General features: G+C 40.2%; 2 protein-coding genes across 2 annotated transcripts; both read left to right on the top strand.

Moving 5' to 3' along the window:
• Nucleotides 1-8510, top strand: LOC121235492 (nuclear pore complex protein NUP98A-like). The gene is made up of 4 exons (XM_041131841.1): nucleotides 1-691; nucleotides 922-1146; nucleotides 1235-1818; nucleotides 8449-8510. Exons 1-3 carry the CDS (start codon nucleotides 1-3, stop codon nucleotides 1702-1704), a joined length of 1386 nt encoding a protein of 461 aa, XP_040987775.1. The 3' UTR covers nucleotides 1705-1818; nucleotides 8449-8510.
• An 8005-nt stretch (nucleotides 8511-16515) lies between these two features.
• On the top strand, nucleotides 16516-18614 carry LOC121235491. Its single transcript, XM_041131839.1, has 4 exons — nucleotides 16516-16692; nucleotides 16815-16854; nucleotides 17044-17394; nucleotides 18094-18614. The coding sequence occupies exons 1-4, from the start codon at nucleotides 16516-16518 to the stop codon at nucleotides 18612-18614; spliced, it is 1089 nt and encodes a 362-aa protein (XP_040987773.1).
• Nucleotides 18615-19611: the final 997 nt, after the last annotated feature.

Here is a 19611-nt window from a genome sequence, read left to right as displayed (position 1 = left end):
ATGTTTGGTACCTCAAGCACTCCAGCGTTCGGCACATCAAGTACTCCTGCGTTTGGCACATCAAGCACTCCTATGTTTGGTACCTCAAGCACTCCAGCGTTCAGCACTCCAGCGTTCAGCACATCAAGTACTCCTGCGTTTAGCACATCAAGCACTCCTATGTCTGGTACCTCAAGCACTCCTGCATTTGGTGCTACGAGCGCCCCTGCATTTGGTGCTACAAGCACCCCTGCCTTTGGTGCTACAAGCATGTTTGCTTTTGGTGCTACGAGCACCCCAGCCTTTGGTACAACAGCAAGCCCTGCATTTGGTAGCACAGAGATTGCGTTTGGTGTGTCAAATGCTCCTGTATTTGGATCTGGTGGAGCATTTGGAGCATCAAGCAGCCCTTTATTTGGTTCCTCAAGCACTCCTATGTTGGGCACCTCATGCACTCCAGCGTTCTGCACCTCAAGCACTCCAGCGTTCGGCACCTCAAGCACTCCTGCGTTCCGCACATCAAGCACTCCTGCATTTGTCACATCAAGCACTCCTGCGTTCAGCACCTCAAGCACTCCTGCCTTTAGGGCTTCAAGTACCCCCTCCTTGAGCTTTGGGTCCTCGCCAGTGTTTGGCCAATCGGCTTCTGCATTTGGTAGCACCCCATTTGGTACCACAACTACTCCTTTTGGAGCCCAGAGCTCTCCATTTGGTGAGTTAATTCATGTGCTTAACTGGTCATACAATTTATAATGTTTTTATCGTCCTGATAAGCATTCTAATTTATAATGTTGTTTTCGTCCTGATAAGCATTCTTATTTTGAGTAGGAACTATTTTCTTTTTTTGTTTGATGAGGAACTTCTATTGGGTCATGCACCATTATTTGTTATATTTGTTTTTTATATTTACTAGATTTTTTTATCCTTATGAACTGTGTATAGAAGCCCAGTCCACAACACTAGCATTTGGCAGCACTGGCTTTGGGCAAGCACCTTTAGGAACTCAACATGGGGGAAGTAGAGTAGCTCCTTACACGCCAACATCTGAAGATGATAATAGTGGTACCCCGACTGCTATGAAGTTAGAGTCCATATCAGCCATGCCTATCAATGAAGATAAAAGCCACGAGGAGCTGAGATGGGAGGACTATCAATTGGGAGATAAAGGTATTTTAGAAAATGTCTCAAAATTTAAAATATTTATGGTGTTTGTTAATAATTGACTAACACAAAAAAATTAGCCTTTGAATTTCAAGTGGACCGTTTCCTGCCACTCAGCCTGCTGGTGGGATAGGATTTAGTTCGATTCCTACAAATTCAAATATTCTTGGTCCTGCAACATTTTGCCAATCATCTGTGAGTCCTTTCTATGCCTCAATGACTTCCAACCCGTTCGCACCAAAATCTCCTAGCATTGGCGGTTTGAATTTTGTAAGCTCAACTACTCTTACATTCGGTTCTTCACCTTTTAGTGCATTAACTTCATCTAGCCTTTTGGGATCAACATCAATACCAACGTCATCTGCGTTTGGTGTTGTCTCATTCCCATCACTTTTTGGTTCATCTACGCCCCTCTTTAGTTTTGGACCATCTGAGGCAACAAATACAGCATTTGGTAGTAACACTCAGTCATGTCCATTATTCCAATCCTCTTCATCTTCAATTGGGCAGACGGGCTCTTCTTTCGGACATACAACTACTTCCTTTGGGCAGGGTATGAGTTAGCCCTTTGGTCAAGGAATGCTTGGTGCTTCTACCCCAGGATTTGGTGTAAACACTTTCTCGAGCACCCCATCGCTTCTTAATTCGAGCAACACATTAGGCTTTGGTCAATCAAATGCAAGTTACTCTGAAATTATTGAAGCTTCGATTAGGTGATGGTTTGATCTCCCAGTTTCATTTGTTTAAATAGAGGCTTACTGATCTTATAATATTACTAAAAGCTAATTTGTCAGGGGTGACGTGGCGTGACAAAATTTTTCTCTCGAGTTGGGAAGCGTCTAGGGTTCGCGCAGATGGCTTCGGTCGCCGCCTCCTTGGGGCGGACAGAGGGTGGGAGTGAATCTTTATTAGTTTTAGGAGCACGACATGCAAACAAACAACATCAAGATGAGAAGGTGATAGGGGCGGTTTCGTTTGGTTAGTCTCTGGCTTAGATTGTGGGTGCATGGCAACAACCACTTCCAGAAGTGGATTTGCCGGTGTGGGAGCCAAGGTTTGTGAAGGGCGAGATGTTATTTCTTTTCTCTAAGGTGGAAATCAATCTCGCGGCAGAGCCATTTCGATTTTCGGTGGCTTTGAAATTCATCCGTAGGAGATCATCTCTAGATCAGATTCGGAGTTTCATTCGCAATCGGTGGGGTTTGAAATATGTTCCTGTGGTGGGGCAACTCAGAAATCCTAGAAATGTGCCGGTTCGTTTGGCAAATGAAAAGGATTTTATTTAGGTAATGGCAAGGGGAAATTCGAACATGATGGGGTTTTCTTATAAGGTGTTCCACTAGACACCGGATTTTAGAGAGGAAGAGGATTCTCCAATGGTTCCAATTTGGTTGACATTGCCAGGACTACCTCCAAATTTTTTTCATGGTTTTATGTTGAGAAGCATTAGGGGTGGTCTTGGAAGGTTTCTAAAACAAGATAATGAGACGACATGTGTTACGCACCCGTAAGCAGCAAGAATTTGTATAGAGATAGATGTATCGAAACATGTTCGGTGTTTGTTCTGTCTTGGGCTGCCAGGGGTGGTAACCAGTCATTTTCAAGGTGTCGCATGCAGGGGCACCAGGAGAGCAAGTGTGGTCGTTTGGAGAGGGAGGGGAAAGGAAAGATGCGAGTAATGGAGAATGAGGATGGTAAGGAGAAGTTGGCAAAAGTTTGGAAATCGGTGGGGGTGAGGGAACCAGAGAAACCGGCAGTAGAGGTAGCTGTTGTGAAGTCTTCAAGACATGAGGTTATTCTGGAAGGAATTAAGCAGCGGGGTTTGGAAGGTTTGGAAGGGGCTACGACAAGTTCGAAGGTTTTTTTTGTAGAAGGGTGTGGGTTAATTAGTGAACATGTTCAGTTGCAAGTGGAGGAACGTGCTGCGATTTCAGATGTTGAGGTGATTGGTCCAGCCTCTGGGAGTAATGTTGGTTCACGTAAATAGGAAGATGGGCTTGTGTTGGCTATTGAGATGAGCAGGGGAAACTGGTTTGAGCAAACTGAGTCGGAGAATAAGAGTGGAGAACGAGAAGAGATGTGTGATGTTCGGTTGAGTCCAAGAAGTTCACTTAAGCTCATTGATGAAGCCATGGAATTTGAATTGATTCACTTGGCAGAGAAGGGGTCGTATGGCAGAGGAGGAGAGAATGATTTGGGACTTTGTTTATCAGAGGATGAGTTGGGTCAAGGTGGTGTAGAGATGGCCCGAAAATGTTATGAATCTGACACGGAGTTGAATGTTTCTCGGAAAAAATTGCGAGGAGCAAAGAAAAAGCAGCCGATTATTGCCCCTGATAGAGTGACGCGTTCGAATAAAATTTATTAATGGTATTGAATTTTTTAGCTTGGAATATTAGGGGAATTCTTTCGTCCAAAAGTAGGCTTCGGCTTTATTAAATAAATACCATCCTCTGGTGGCGATTTTAGAACCTTTTCTTATTTCTAATAAATGTGGTAGGTGGGCAAAGAAGACGAAAATGGCATACCTTGTGAATAATGCTGAAGTTGGAGGAAGAGTTTGGTTATTTTGGGAGGAAGGGTTAGATTTTAAATTTGTATCATGCTCTGATCAGGCACTAACAGGGTGGTTTGTAAGGGGGAGATGCTTACGCTGGTTACGGTAATATATGCAAGTTGCTTTCAAATGCATCTGCATGATTATGGGATTATTTGCGCGAGGTTGAACCTGGGTTACAACCATGGTTGGTGGCAGGAGATTTTAATATTATTAGAAGTGATGATGAGAAAATATGAGGGGTGTTTCGTGCTCCTCGTGCAAAGGCTTATTTTAATGGGTGTATTCAGGATTGCAGTTTGTTAGATCTTCCATTTGAGGGCCAGAGGATGTCATGGTGTAATGCGAGATTAGGTGGTCGACGTATTTGGGCCAGATTGGACAGGGTATTGGTGAATACAGATTTTTTAAATATCTTTATTGATGCCCGGGTGGAATACTTACCCAAGAACGTCATCAGACCATGCGCCAATGGTGATTTCTATGGCGCGAGAGAGTAGAAGGGGGGCAAGGCCTTTCAGGTTTCAACGTATGTGGTAGACTCATGAGGGTTTTTTGGAGATGGTTTGGTCTTCATGGTGTAGGCCAATGGAGGGATGTGCTATGGTGTGTGTTAGCAAAAAATTGAAACGGCTCAAAAAGATTTACAAAAATGGAATGTTGAGGTATTTAGAAGAGTTGAGGGTGAAATAAAGGCAATTGAAACAAGGCTGGGCGAGCTAGAACAGGTGGTTGTTTCAAATTATTCGCAAGAAATGGAAGAGGAGTTGCTTAGTTGTAAGCAATGACACATTCAATATTTACAGCAAGAAGAAATTATGGGTTGTCAAAAGTCACGTATTAAGTGGCTTACGGAGGGGGATTCTAATTCGGCTTTTTTTCATGCAACTTTGAGAGTGAAAAAGAAGAATAATAATGTTGAGAGGATGACATTGGAGAACGGGCAGGTACTTCAATCGCCTGATTCAGTGCATAAGGGGGCGGTAACTTATTTTACTGATATGCTTACGATGGAAGTAGTAGAATGGGTGGACGAGGATCTAAATTTGCTTGCGCCAGTGATTTCTGAGTGGATAATGCAGTTTTGGAGAGTAGTCCGACTATGGAGGAGGTTCAGGTCTCTCTTTGGTCGATTCCACAGGATAGTAGTCTTGGGCCTGATGGGTTCTCTGCAAGTTTTTTTGTTTTGGCTTGGGAAATTGTGAAGGATGAGTTACTGGAGACGGCACGGGAGTTCTTTGAAGGTATTCCTTTGTCGTCATTTTTTGGTGCAACAAACATTGTGTTAATTCCAAAAGTGGAGGTACCGATTTCTTTCTCTCAATTTAGGCCAATCAGTTTGTGTGGGGTAGTATATAAGATTTTATCCAAAGTGTTGGTGAATCAACTTGCTCCTATTTTGGAGGGGATTATTTCACCGGAACAAGCGGCTTTTGTGCGAGGTCATAGCATTTTTTATAATATTTCTATTGCTCAGAAAATGATGAGTGATCTGAATAGGAAAAATAGAGGTAGGAAGGTTATGATTAAAATTGATATGGCTAAAGTGTATGATCGGGTGAATTGGAGATTTTTAATGGAGGTATTGAAGAGGCTGGGTTTTTCGGAGAGGTGTCGAACTATCATTTATAACTGTGTTTCCTCACCGGATTTTTCAGTTATGTTAAATGGAAGCTTGAAGGGTTATTTTAGATCATCCCAGGGTTTACGTCAAGGCGATCCATTATCGCCTTATCTTTTTATATTGACGGAGGAGATTTTGTCATGTTTGCTACGTCAAGAATTTTTATTGGGGAAAATAAAGCCATTTCAGCCGATGGGGGGCAAGGTTATTACGCATCTTTTATATGTAAATGACCTTTTGTTATTTTTGAATGGAGGTAGAGATTCCGTTCGAAATATTATGCGCATATTGAAGGTGTATGAGAAGATGTCGGGACAGGAGGTAAGCCCAAGTAAATCTTATATATTTTTTTCTTCATCATTTTCACTGACAAGGAAGGAAGATTTGATAAGTTTCACAGGTTATAGAGAAGGATCGTGGCCTTGTATTTATTTAGGAGTGCCATTGTATGTGCGTTGTATGGTGCGTCGTTTATTTGAGCCGTTGTTGGTAAAAGTGCAAAAGAAGCTTGCGGGATGGAAAGGAAAGTTATTATCCTTTGGGGGTAAGATTGTTCTCTTGAAACATTTTTAAATAGCTTGCCGGTTCATTTGCTTTTGGTGATGAATGTCCCGAAAGGGGAAGTGAAGTAGTTAAAGGGGATGTTTGCAAATTTTCTATGGGGGTCAAGTGTGGAGGAAAAAAATAGAAACTGAGTATTATGGAAGATGATTTGTTTACCAGTGGAGGAAGGGGGTTTGAGAATTCGGGATCTTTCGGATGTTCAAATTTCTTTATTCATGAAGTTTGCTTGGAGATTATTGAAGGGAGGATCTTTGTGGGCTAATTTTTTTAAAGAAAAATATGTTGGTAATTCACATGTGTTTCAGCTGGTATCACCTGGGAAGGGCCCGAGATTTTGGAGAGGAATTTTGAAGGTGCTTCCCATTGTTTTGAGAAACTCTAAGTGTTTAATATGAGGGGGATTCAAGTTTTTGGTTTGATAATTGGATGGGGGATGGTGTATTGGCTGAATCGGAAGTGGTAGTTGCGGACCTGGGTTTGAGGATTCAGGATTTGTTGGAAGGAAGTAATTGGGATGAGACTCGTGTGCGTCAGCTCGTTGGTACGGAGACGGCTGTAAATGTTTTTAACGTGCAAGTGCATTTGCGACAAGGGAGGGATTGTTATGTATGGAAGCAAGCTAATGATGGGAGTTCACATCAAAGCTAGCCTGGGAGTTAGTGAGAAAGAGGGGCCCAATATGCTTGTGGAGGAGGTGGTTATGGCAAAATGAGATCCCAAAAATAATGTCTTTTGTAATGTGGAGAGCTCGGCTTCATGCTTTACCAGTAGATGAAAGAATTAGGCAGCTGGATATTCCAATAGTATCGAAGTGTCATTGTTGTGAGGCTAGCCATATTGAATCATTAGATCATGTTTTGTGTGAAGGGGAGGGAGCTAGGCGGGTTAGGGATTTTTTTGCGAGGGTGTTTGGGATTAGGATGCTGTAGATGAGAAGGTGGGAAGGAGTTGTAAATGTATGGCGGTTATGGGCATCTTCTTGTTCTCAAGTGAGATGGCTTTGTGGGGTTGCACTGATAATTATTACGTGGGCTATTTAGAGGGCGAGATGTACAACGCGTATGGAGGGGGGAGTTTTTTATTGGAGACAAATTGTGCAATGTGTTAAAGGTTATTTTGTGGAATTCTCAACGCTTTTAAGGAAACAAAAAAAACTTAATGGAAGAGATGTTTTGATTTTGCAGGATCTAAATTGCCCAGTGGTGCCAATCATTCATAAGGAGGTGAAGATGGTAGCTTGGGATAGGCCAGGGGTGGGGTGAGTCAAGTTGAATGTTGATGGAGGGTCTTGTGGAAATCCTAGTAGATCTGGAGGGGGTGGTGTCATTAGAGATCACAATGGGAAAGTTATTGTGGGATTTGCTCATTGTTATGGTTTTGCTACTAATAATGTTGCTGAATGTCGTGCTTTTCTTGATGGTTTAAAGTTGTGTAATCAACTTGAGCTGAGGGAGTTTGTGGAGTTGGATTCAATGGTGGTTGTGGGATGGTTTCGCATGGGTGTTTGCAAATTTTGATATTTATGGGATTTTTGGGAAGAAGCTATTCAGCTATTTCGGATGATGAATGTTAATGTGAGACATATTTATCGTGAAGCAAACATGGTTGCTGATTTTCTTGCGAAGGAAGGGGCGATGGGACGAAATTTTGATTTTTGGGGAGATGAGTTTAGAGAGAGTTGATTTACTGGGCTTGTACGCACTGATAAATGGGGGCTTCCATATATTAGGGGCCAAGCATGTGGGTTTGTGTAGGTGGTTAGAGACGTTTGGAGTGTGGATTTGGGGATTCTTTAGCGCCTGAGGGGAAAGTTGTTTCTTTTATTTGATAGTTTCGGTGCGTTTTTTTATTGTATTCAGTATTCCTCCACCATAAGTGAGGGCTTTTAATAAATTTGAGGAGGGTGTCACTCCTGAACATGTGACCTTCGACTTTTTAAAAAAAAAAAAAAAATTGAGGCTTATCTCCTGGTTAAAACTTGAAAAAAAAAATAATATTGTTTTTGGTGTGTCTGTCTTCAAGTTTGGTATAGTGATGCCTATTTTCTGTTTCCAATGCTTCTTTGTCCTTTTTTGCATCACTTAGATTACCCATTTTCTCCATCCATTCTGTTTTCAATCAGCACTACTTTCAATCTTAAGTGGGTTTTATTTTGGAGTTGAATCCCAATTCGATGCTTGGGATGTTACTGGATAGAAAGTAAAATATAAGATGTAAGAATGGAGGGGACTCAAATTTGACTTTGTAATGTGCTGATTTGGCAAATTAAAAGTGGGAGTTGTGAATGAATGTTGTGAGACTTGTTATTTATTCATAGTGTAGTATATGCGCATGTATATTCTAAGGAATCTCGTCAATGCTATCTTATTTTCTTAGTAGCTTACAGCGTATTGCTTCTAGATTTTCTACATAGCTTCTTCATTACAATTCATTTATGGGTCGCTAATTAGCCTAGCTATCTTATGTTGTGTAATAAATTGCTTAATGCTAGAATGAATCCCATCTTCATGCACATTCCTTGTGCTCAAACTATACATGATTCTGAAATCTCTCTTTGATGTAGCCCTCTTTTTCAATGCCTTTTCAACCATCTCAGCCTACTAAGAAAAATACCACTTTTGGCCTTGGCAATTTTGGTACAACACAACTAGGAAACTTCAGTTAGTGTTTTCCTATGTTTTTTTTATGGCAAGTGTTCAAAATTTATTAAAAACCAAATGGTGTAGCCAATTACACAAGAAAACCACCTTTTCAAAAGGGAAAGAAAAAAAATCACAGAAGTAAGCCCTAGCCCTTCCTGGTCCTATCCCACTGAAGCAAACTAGCCCGCAATGTTTTCTATGTTATATCTTTATAGTTGATAGTCATTGAGTTTTTCTATTGATAGTGTGACTTTATTGTCTCCTGCCTTGTAGCTGGTGGAAGTCTCTTTGGTGGAACGCCAGGCATTTGGGTCAAAATAACTTTGAACAATTGTATGTCATTCCTCCTGTAGTTACAGCTTTATGCATGTGGAGTTGCTGATCACACCCACATATATATATGTATTTATACATAAACACCCAAAAACACATGCATTCAATTCAGACTAGAAATAATTGTTTGAATAGTTTTATTACACAAGTTCTACGCTTGGTATTCTTGTAAATGAAAAGGAAATGACGAAAAGTTGTGAATGCATGTACGTTGTTATTTGACACACACATGAACGGATTGGACGAAATGTGCATGATTTGGAGTCTATGTAAGTATTACGTTCATGCTCTTCTAGAGTTTTCTAACGATATGAAAATGAAAAAGAAATGTTTTAATTATGAAAATGTAACAAACATTTTTATGAGAAAGTGTTCGTTTATGAAATGAAGGAAAAGGAAATGTTTCTTAGAATAAAAATGTTTTACGAATCTATGCTATAAGATATTAAGGTTTAGGGTAGGTTTGGATAGTGAGATGAGAATTTTTGGTTTTAGATGAAAGTTTAAAATATTATTTTTTAATATTATTATTGTTTTGGGAGTTGAAAAAATTGAATTGTTTATTATATTTTGTGTGAAAATTTAAGATAAGTTATAATAATGAAATGAAATAAGATGACAATTTTGTCTCATCCCACTTACCAAACTTGCCAGTATATGTATGTAATGACCTTCTTTGGTAGTCCCTTTTTATACACCCAAGGAATAGTTATATGCATATGAATAGATGTTATATGTAGTATGTATTGTATTTATGTTCCATGAAATGAATAATGAGGTTTGATGTTTTTTGTTATGAAATGATGTTTTATGAAAAGAAATGAACTGATAAAAAGGAAGTGAATGAAGGAAAGGAAATGAAAAGACTGAAAAGAAATAAATGTTTTAATATATGAAACTACGTAACGGCCATGACTGATGAATGAATGATGGTACCAAAGGACTAGGCAGATTGCAATGCCGGGTAAGTAGTACTAATAGTGCACCCAATGCTGCCCCCTGACTGAGGGATTCCCAGCTTGCAGCCACAGGCGGAAGCAGGTCCAAAGACCGCTAACCCTAACACACGGGGTGTAACAGTGTGTACCTACCAAATAAAAGCGATAAAATTAATTATATGTATGGAAGTTTTAGTTTTACGAAAGAAAGTACAAGGTGGGAAATGTTTTGAGGAATGAAAACCTTTTTCAAAAAAGAAAAACCCCACATTGCAATGTTTTAAAGAAAAGAAAATGTTTTATGTAAAGTATGTATATGAGTGAGAATACATAAATGAAATTTATGTTAGTATGTTTTTACGGTACGAAGTAATGTCTACTGAATATTCGACTTATTTTGTTTTTATGTATGCCCCACCAAGGAATGAAATGAGAACGAAGCATCAGGACAAACATGGTCCAAGGAAAAGATGACGGAAGCGTAGACCTTTTGTGTAATATATGAAATCTTATTTTTGTAAAAGAACTTATATTTTAGTTTAATGATTTCCGCTGCAAAACTCTCTCCTAGATTTGTAAATGCAAGTTTTAAATTTTAATGGTAGAATCTTTTATATCCTGGAAAGGGAAGAAAAAAATTTTAAAAGGTTCAGTAATTCCCATCTCATTTTTCTAAAATCATTTTCTAAAGTTTCACCACAAGGACGAGCGTTACAATACTTGACCTTTAGAGCACATCCTTCAACAAGCTCTCTAAAATTAAAAGAATGTTCTAGGATATTGATATCATTATGAGAGCCTGGTAACCCAAAATATGCATGTCATATACAAAGACCATATGACGCTACAACTTCCAAAATTATCGTTGATTCATGAATGTAACCACAATACATTCATTTCCATGAACTTGGATAATTTTTCCATTTCAAATGATGCAATCAATACTCCCTAACATCCCTGAAAACCCACGACTCTCTCTAACTACCAGCAATCTATCAATTTCATTGTCAATTGGTGACCTTAGTACTCGTTGAAGAATATGCAAATAACAGCCTTAACAAATTTCTTCAAACACTCTTGTTGTATTTTTTGCAATCTTCAAGTATTCTCCACAAAATTATTAGATACTCCATAATCTAGTATTCTCATTGCAACAATTATTTTTTGAAGGGAGAAATGCCCAAACCTTCTAGCGACATCTATTCTTTGAATAGGCAAAAAAAGAGGACGTTGCATTCGAAACTTCCTATGAAATACATTTGGCGGATATACAGGTGATTTAATAAAATAATCTGAGAAAAGGCATTGGTGGCCTTCAAAAGAATTTCTTGCAATGAATGTAAGGTGTGGAACAGAATTACAGCGCAATGTTGAGTCTCTTTTACTACCCAAGCATTCCTCTTCCATGGCAAGAATTAAATTTGATGCCAACTCATCATCAAATGACGAAGAGTAAAAATTGTCAAAGACATCATCCATAAGATGCGTATTAGAAAGGAAAACTAAAAGAATTATGCAAAGAAATGGAAATAAAAATAATGGTAAAATTTTAGAACAAATGGTCTTATTTGTAGTTAACGTTTTGAGTAAACTAAAGTAAGGTATATTCTTATAATATACTCAAGAATATGTTGAGAATATTTTTTTCACAATTATAGAGAATAGATATTGTCAAAATATACTCAAGAAAATCTTTAAAATATTGTCTCGGAATTATCAAAAATGGATATTCTCAAAATATGCCCAAGAATATTTTGAAAATATTCTTTTACAATTATCGAAATGAATATTCTCATAATATAATTCTTTTTATATATATATATTTTTGGATCCGTTTAAATTTTGGTTTGGCTTATAAATTTGGAATAATCTAAAATATTACATAATTGTATGACATTATATAAGGGGAGATATTGCAGCAAATATCAAAGGATATAAGGATATGATTGATAGTTAGAGGAAGTATATGAAATGAATAAAAAAATACTAAAAAATATAATATTTAGATGATATAGAGAAAAAAATAGTTAAAATGATATATGGTATATTGTAAAAGTCAATATGTAAAATGGAAAAGTGAGTTTTGATAATGTATTTTAAATAATATGATAAAGGAACCATTGAGAATGCTCTTACTAATAATTGAGATACCAAATCATTGGTATGGGATGGGTACCAAACACCCAATTTATGAGGCCCAAGTTTGTGCGAGTGTGTGTGTTTTCTTTTTTTCTTATTGCTTTTTATTTTTATTTGCTAAGCCCAAGTGATTCTAGTAAGTGGGTTCTTTTATTTATTTATTTTTTTTTTTTTTTTGTGTGTGTTGGACTGGTTTTAGTGTGATATGAGTGGATTTCAAGCCCAACCCGTGTGCATGTAAGCCTAGCCCTTTCTCCCACATGAAACATCAATGTTTTGAGGCATGGACCAAAATTTAGTCTTCCTCCCCTAAACGACGCCGTTTTGAGCCAAAGGGTAAAAACCCTAAGGCCCCATTTTCTTCCCTATGCCATGTGACACCCCTACACCCCTCTCTTCTTCTTTCTTTCTTGTCTTTCTTTCTTCTCCATTTTCTTCTTCTTCCTCCAGCACCTCTCTCCATCGCCACCGAATTGCCTCCACGTGTTAGCAAGGCAGAAGCCCCTCCCCTTCATCTGCAACCACCGCATGCCCTAAACAATCCACGCCATTCGATCTTTGCAATCTGTGAGGCCCTCGGCCATGGTAGCTGCTCGTTGTTGCTACCCACCACTCGTCGAAAGCCACACGTGCGATGCTCGTGAAGCCCCGACAGTTCCCCACCACCGATCGCAGTCACGGCTGCGATCTCCAACCCCCAACCCTCGGCCTATAAATAGGCCGAGTCTCTCCACCCTCAAATCATCCCTCAAACACCCTCTCCTCCTTTCAAACATTGTCTCTTCGCCATCCTTTTCCTCCGATTATCATTCCGTAGACTTCAAGAATTTTTCTCCAAGTGTCATCGTGCGCCGCTGCAAGCCACCGCTCCCAGACATGCTCTAGTGGCTGTCCAACCACCTCCTAGCCCTCCCATTCTCATTCCCAACCTCTTCATCCCTTGGTTCCACCCAACCCGTGAGCTAAAGCTCACTTTAGCCACTGCTCCGCTGTGCTTCACCACACCCACCGCTAAAAATTACCTCTTCCACCCACTGTCACATAAGATCTACCACCCTATAATTTTTCCCAATCAGAAAACCCTCTAACTGTCCAGATCTGTGCCCCTATCACCATGCTTTGCCCTCCAGATGCCACAACAACACGTGCGCGCACGGACACTTGTAAGGTACTTAAATTCATCGCACTTAATCATCCAAAAATTTTCCCTTCCGCTATTGTAAGTAAATTTCCAAATCGACCCTCGAATTTCTGACTTGGATTATTTTGCCATCTGTTGTGGTTGTAGTCTGGTTGTGAATGAGAAATGGTCGGGGACCCTATGAAGTGTTGGGTTATAAAATTTGTAGTTGTGGTGAATGTCGGCCTAAGGCCGATTGGAGCGTTGGGAATCGCGTGTAGTTTGGAGAATTGTGAATTTGTTGGAATTGTGACAACTGTGATATTTGTATGATGATTGTTTGTGCTATGTCATGCCATCCGATAACTGCTTGTCATGCATCTGCATTTTTTAATTTGTCATTATCTATCATGATTTTATTAATTCTGCTTTGTTCTACGTTATACTGTGAAATCCAGGAAAAACTGTGTTTTGATGTCATTAAAAGCTTATTTTGTGGATGTGTGTATCACGACCCTAAGCCGAGATGGGGTATTATCTCAGTGCAGCTCCTCTGGTCACTTGGAAGAGCATAAAACTGAGTGACGTCCCCTAGGCTGTCATTGAGCGATAGTTGGCTCGGCCAAGATGGTAATGCTCTTGGCACAACCCCGTGGTCCCTCTTCTGGCGGTGGCTAGAGGATGTTTGGTACGTACTTGCCGGGCGCAGAGATGGTCATCACTCGTTACGAAGTCACACGTGTGGTCGTTACCCGTGATGTGATGAAGGGAGCCAGAGTGTGCAAAGTCCCGAGGGGAGATCATGGTGCACACCGTAATAAATGGATGTAAATTGGGTACAAATGAGATTTTTGGAGTGAGTGACTATAATTAAATGATATTATTTATGTAAGGTCATAGATGGGTATTTTGGAAAAGTCTCTCATGACTGTTGTGCATGTTTATTTGTGTGCTTCCATGCTTGAAATTCTCGGTTGATGATCTGTGGATTTGTTTGTTGAAATTGCGAGATCTTTTTGTGGTGTTCCCACGTCATGAAACAATAGAATTTGATCCAAAGGACAAGTTTGAGCACGATGGACCAACCCCACCTGAGGAGTGATAAGCTGGGGTTTATTTTTCCATTGTAGTTTATGGACTTTTGTTTTATTCTATTTTGATCAGCTGGATGACTGTAATAACTTTATGGAGGACTTCTTGTTGGGTTGTATTTTAATTTTCTAGTACTTAATTTTAGACTGCCTTATGATTTTCCTTTGCATTTATAAATTGTACATATATTGCATATCCACATATACTCGCACTTGGCGATGGGGTGTGTGACCCAAGTGGTCATCACCCCAGTGTCGCGACTCCTACTAAATTACACGTGGGGGTTGAGGGAGCCACATGTAGTATCAGAGCAGTTCGGCACTGGGTAAAACCACAAGTCACTTAGGTGCAATACCATAAATTTAGGCTTTAATCTCTAAGAATTCTTTTGTTTAGGTTGAGGAATGGAGTAATGGGTTGCGTTTTGGCAGGCAGAGATGGTGCGACTTGGGTTTCTGCTTAACGAACCTTTTGGCCAAGCTCCCGAGGATGAACTACTGCATGGCAATGGAAATTACGCCAAGACTAAGGTGTTAAATCATATGACGGAATTCCTCCAAAAGAACTTCTAGTCCCCAACCTCAGGAGGAGCAAAGGGGGGCTCTTATGAGCGTTTCTTGGCCGATAGGACCCCTGGACTTACAGGTGAGGAAGACCAGCTCAGAGTTGGGAGGTGGATCAAGGATTTGGAGCAGACATTCGAGATATGCGGGTGCACCAAATCCCAGAAGGTGCTTTATGTAAGCTACATGCTGCAAGGAGAATTTGCTGCCTGGTGGGAGACTAAGCGGAAGATCCTTTAGATGGAACTGGGATCTTTCACAGTGGTGACCTGGCAATGCTTTAAGTAGGAGTTTGATGATCACTTTTACCCTAACACAGTGAGGCATCAGTAGGCAAGGGAGTTCAACAAGCTTGTGCAAGGAGATATGATGGTGGAGTAGTATGCTCGGAAATTCATGGAGCTCAGTAGGTTCGCAACGCATCTCATTGCCACTAAAGAGATGGGGACCAAGCGATTTCAAGAGGGATTGCATCAGCATTCGCAGACAAGTTGCTTGTCTGCAAATTCAAAATTTTCAGAGATTGGATAAGGTGGCCTCCATAGCAGAGCGGGTATTTGGTGGTGTGGTAGGCTCTCCGACGGGCCAAAAGAGGCAGAGCTTTGTAGGAGAAGGAAGGATTTCGGGGTCACCTCAAAAATTTGGATCAAGGATGGGGGCAAGGCCGCAGGCATCTGTTGGTGTGTGCGTAGGGGGCCGAGCCCCAATATGCAGAAGGTGCAACCGATCCATGAAGGTGACTGTTATTAGGGTGGGACCCAATGTTTCAAATATGGTCAAGCAAGGCACTATGCTCGCAAATGCCCTAATGCTGCTCAAGGAAATCGACCAAAACAACATGGAGGAAGGACGAATCAGAGGTAGACAGTGCAAGCGAGGGTGTACGCTTTGACACCTGTTCAGGTCGATGATGAGGCCCCGAAGACTCAGGATGCGAGGGTCATCACAGGTATGAACTCAAGCCGATCTATTTGAGTTTATACTTGTGTGGTTTAATTTCTAGAATTAAATTGGAAATGTTTGATCTCATCAGGGAGAGTTTGCTTGTATGAATTTTATGCTTGTACCTTATTTGATTCGAGAGCATCCCAATCCTTTCCGCTACCTTTGTGCGAATGTATAACTTAATCACGGAGCCTTTACAATAGTCTGTGACCGTAGCGTTACCAGACAGAGAAAGGGTATTGTGTTCGAAGGTTGCCTTAAGCTGTCCTTTGGACTTTGGAGAGAGTATACTTGATGCTAGTTTAATAGTATTCAAATTGCTTGGGTTTGACATCATTCTGGGAATGGATTGGCTATTTCAGCATTTCGCAAGTATCAATTGTCGAAGCTAGGTGGTCAGTTTTCATCTACTAGGATGAGATTATATGGAAATTGCAGGTAGTAAGCAAAAGTTGAGACCCACAGTTATATCTGCGATCCAAGCAAAGAAAGATTTGGCAAGTGGGGCAGACGCTTATCTAGTTCAAGTGGTGGCTAAACCAGTGGAGAGGAAGTCAGTAGTGGGAATTCTAGTCGTTGAGGAGTTTCCAGATCTTTTTGCAGATGACATCCTTGGGTTGTCTCCTGTTCGAGATCTTGAGCTCACGATTGACTTAGAACCTGGTGCGGCTCCGGTGCACAAGGCGGGACTATAGGATGGTACCAGCTGAGTTGAAGGAGTTGAAGACTTAATTGCAAGAACTGGTAGACAATGAAGTTATTCAGCCCAGTTTCTCACCTTAGGGAGCGCCGATATTGTTTGTCAAGAAGAAGGATGATACCCTTAGAATGTGCATTGATTATCGGGAGCTTAACAATATGACCATAAAGAAAAAATATCCATTGCCCTGGTTCAATGATTTATTTGATCAACTTCAAGGCACAGCTATATTTTCGAAGATTGACTTGAGATCGAGTTACTATAAGCTGAGAATAAGGGACAAGGATGTACCGAAGACTGCTTTCAGATCAAGGTACGAGCATTATGAGTTCAAAGTAATGCCTTTTGGGATAGCTAATGCCCCTACAGCTTTCATGGACATGATGAATCGAGTGTTCGGCCCTATTTGAATTCCTTTGTGGTAGTTTTTATTGATGACATTCTTGTATATTCCCAGGATTTGGAGGACCATGCTAATCACCTACAATTGGTACTAGGTAAGTTGCGGGAGCATTAGTTATATGCAAAACTCAGCAAATGCGAATTCTGGCTTGATGAAGTCAGGTTCCTTGAGCTTGTCATCTCTTAGGAGGGTGTGGTTGTAGATCTTGGTAAGGTTGATGCAGTTTTGGCCTGACCACGTCCCACGTCAGTGCATGAGATCCGAAGCTTCTTGGGACTCACAGGTTACTATCGAAGATTTGTGGAGGGATTTTCTAGATTGCCTGGACCACTCACTGCTTTGACAAAGAAAGATGATGAGTTTTTATGGATTGATAAGTGTGAAAAAAGCTTCCAAGAATTGAAGAAAAGGTTGACCTCAGCACCTATTTTAGCACTTCTAGAGCCGCACAAGCCATTTGTTGTTTTCAGCGATGCCTCCAAATTTGGTTTGGGGTGTGTTCTGATGCAAGAAGGGCGAATTGTGGCTTATGTGCCCCGCCAACTGAAGGATCATGAAAAGAACTATCACACTCATGACTTGGAGCTTGAAGCAACGGTTTTTGCTTTAAAGATTTGGCAACACTATCTGTATGGTGAGACTTGTGAAGTCTACACAGATCATAAAAGCCATAAGCATCTATTCACATAGAAAAATCTCAACATAAGGTAGAGAAGGTGGTTGGAGTTAATTAGTGATTATCAGTGCGAGATTAAGTACCAACTGGGGAAGGTAAACTAGGTCGTTGATGCACTAAGTTGGAAATCTCACCTTGTGGATGTGCTTGAATCATCGGGGGTATACTCTTTTCTCTTCAGAATAAGGAGACATTTAGTGGAAAGTTCGCAACAAGAAGAGGTCTTAGCCTCTATGCACAAAGTCAGAGTTGTCGACCCTGAAGAGCTGAAAACTCTGTAGAGGAGAGACCCAAAACTTCTAGATATCCGGCGGAAGGTCAGGAAGTCAAAAGGACCTACACATTACAGTTTAAGCAAGGATGAGACTTAGTTGTTCAAAAACTGTAGGGTGATTCCTACTAATTTAGAGATTAAGGAGAATATTTTGACAAAGGCACACGCAGCCCCTTACTCAATTCATCCCGGAAGTATGAAGATGTACCTGAATGTAAAGAAAATTTTTTGGTGGGAAGGAATAAAAAGGGACATAGCCATGTTCATTGAGAGATGTGCCACATATCAGCAAGTTACAGCAGAACATCAGAGGCCCGCCAATATCCTTCAGCCCCTCTCAATTCCAGAATGGAAATAGGATGATATTGCTATGGATTTTGTAGTGGGTTTGTCGAGAACTCCCAGTGGGAAGAATTCTATTTGGGTGATCATCGACCGTTTGACTACAAGTGCACACTTTCTACCAGTCATGAATACTGACAGCTTGGAAAAGCTGACACAACTATATGTGAAGAAGATAGTCAGGTTGCATGCGATACCCAAGACCATTGTATCGAATCAAGACCCGAGGTTTACATCCCATTTTTGGAAGAGTTTACAGTCTGCAATGGGCATTAAGTTGAAGTTTAGTACCGCTTATCACCATCAGTCAGATGGCCAATTAGAGCATATTATTCATAATCTTGAAGATATGTTGAGAGCATGTGTCTTGGAATTCAAAGGTAGTTGGGAAAATCACTTGCCGCTCATAGAGTTTGCGTACAACAACAGTTTTCAAGCTTCCAATCAGATAGCACCTTATGAGGCTCTGTATAGGAGGAAGAGCATATCACTATTATACTGGGACGAGGTTGGTGAGAGCAAGCTTATTGGACCAGAAATAATTCAAGAGATGAAGGACTAAGTCAGAGTCATAAGAGACAGGATGGCAGTGGCTCAGAGCCGCAGAGCCGTCAAAAGAGTTATGTAGATATGAGGAGAAGAGATCTTTCTTTCAAAAAAAGTGACTGGGTGTACCTCAAAGTCTCACCCATGAAGGGCATCAAGCAATTTCGACTACATCTTGCGGCAAATTTCTTTTTTTCTTTTTTCTTTTTTTTGCCGGAAGAAGTTTTTTCCACCAAATGTTCTAGTGGGTAATACTAAAATACCCACCATCTTGCATTAATTGGTCTTTTTCCCACGAGCAATGATGAATGTAAACGTGATTTTGCAGCAAGTTTAGTAGGCTATTGCCGCTGGATTTGCCATGGGAATAGTCTAGTATTTTCCAGGACTTCGACCTTATGTGGGATAAAATACATTTTGTGATGACTTATATCCATGAGCCTTCCATGAATAGAATTGGTGGGAATAGAGTTTTTCCCAAAATTTATGCTTTTTGCCACCAAAAACATTCATGAAAAAACATGATATTTCTTGTAGTGATAAGTAGAAGAGGCCAACAATTAATAGATCTATATTTTTTTTTTTTTTACCATATAGAAAAGGATAAAAAATAGTATAAATGTGGCTCTTTCCTCTCATCCGGTAGAGGAAAGTAAAGAAGGGGATATGAATTTAGCTAATGAACGTAGAAATAGAAAGGAGATAGCGAGGTTGGTTCCAATTTCCATGACCTTTAACTTTTGAGAAATACTTAACTTTTACCTCTTTGAGAATCAATAACAAAGTTTTTTTTTTTTTTTTTTTTTTAAGAAGAGATGAAGATAACGAGTCCATGAGTGACTCCCTCCCAATTTTATTAAAAGCCCTCACTTATGGCGGAGGAAAATCATGGTAACATGCAGGACATTTGGGATTTACATATATTCAAAGAAAACATCCAAAATCTCAAAAATATACGAAAATAAAAAACGCTACCATAATCAAACTAAACAAGCCTAAATAAAACGCCCAAA

This window comes from Juglans microcarpa x Juglans regia, chromosome 6D, assembly GCF_004785595.1.
Source record: "Juglans microcarpa x Juglans regia isolate MS1-56 chromosome 6D, Jm3101_v1.0, whole genome shotgun sequence".
Classification (NCBI taxonomy): Eukaryota; Viridiplantae; Streptophyta; class Magnoliopsida; order Fagales; family Juglandaceae; genus Juglans; species Juglans microcarpa x Juglans regia.
This window is presented reverse-complemented; position numbering and strand designations above follow the sequence as displayed.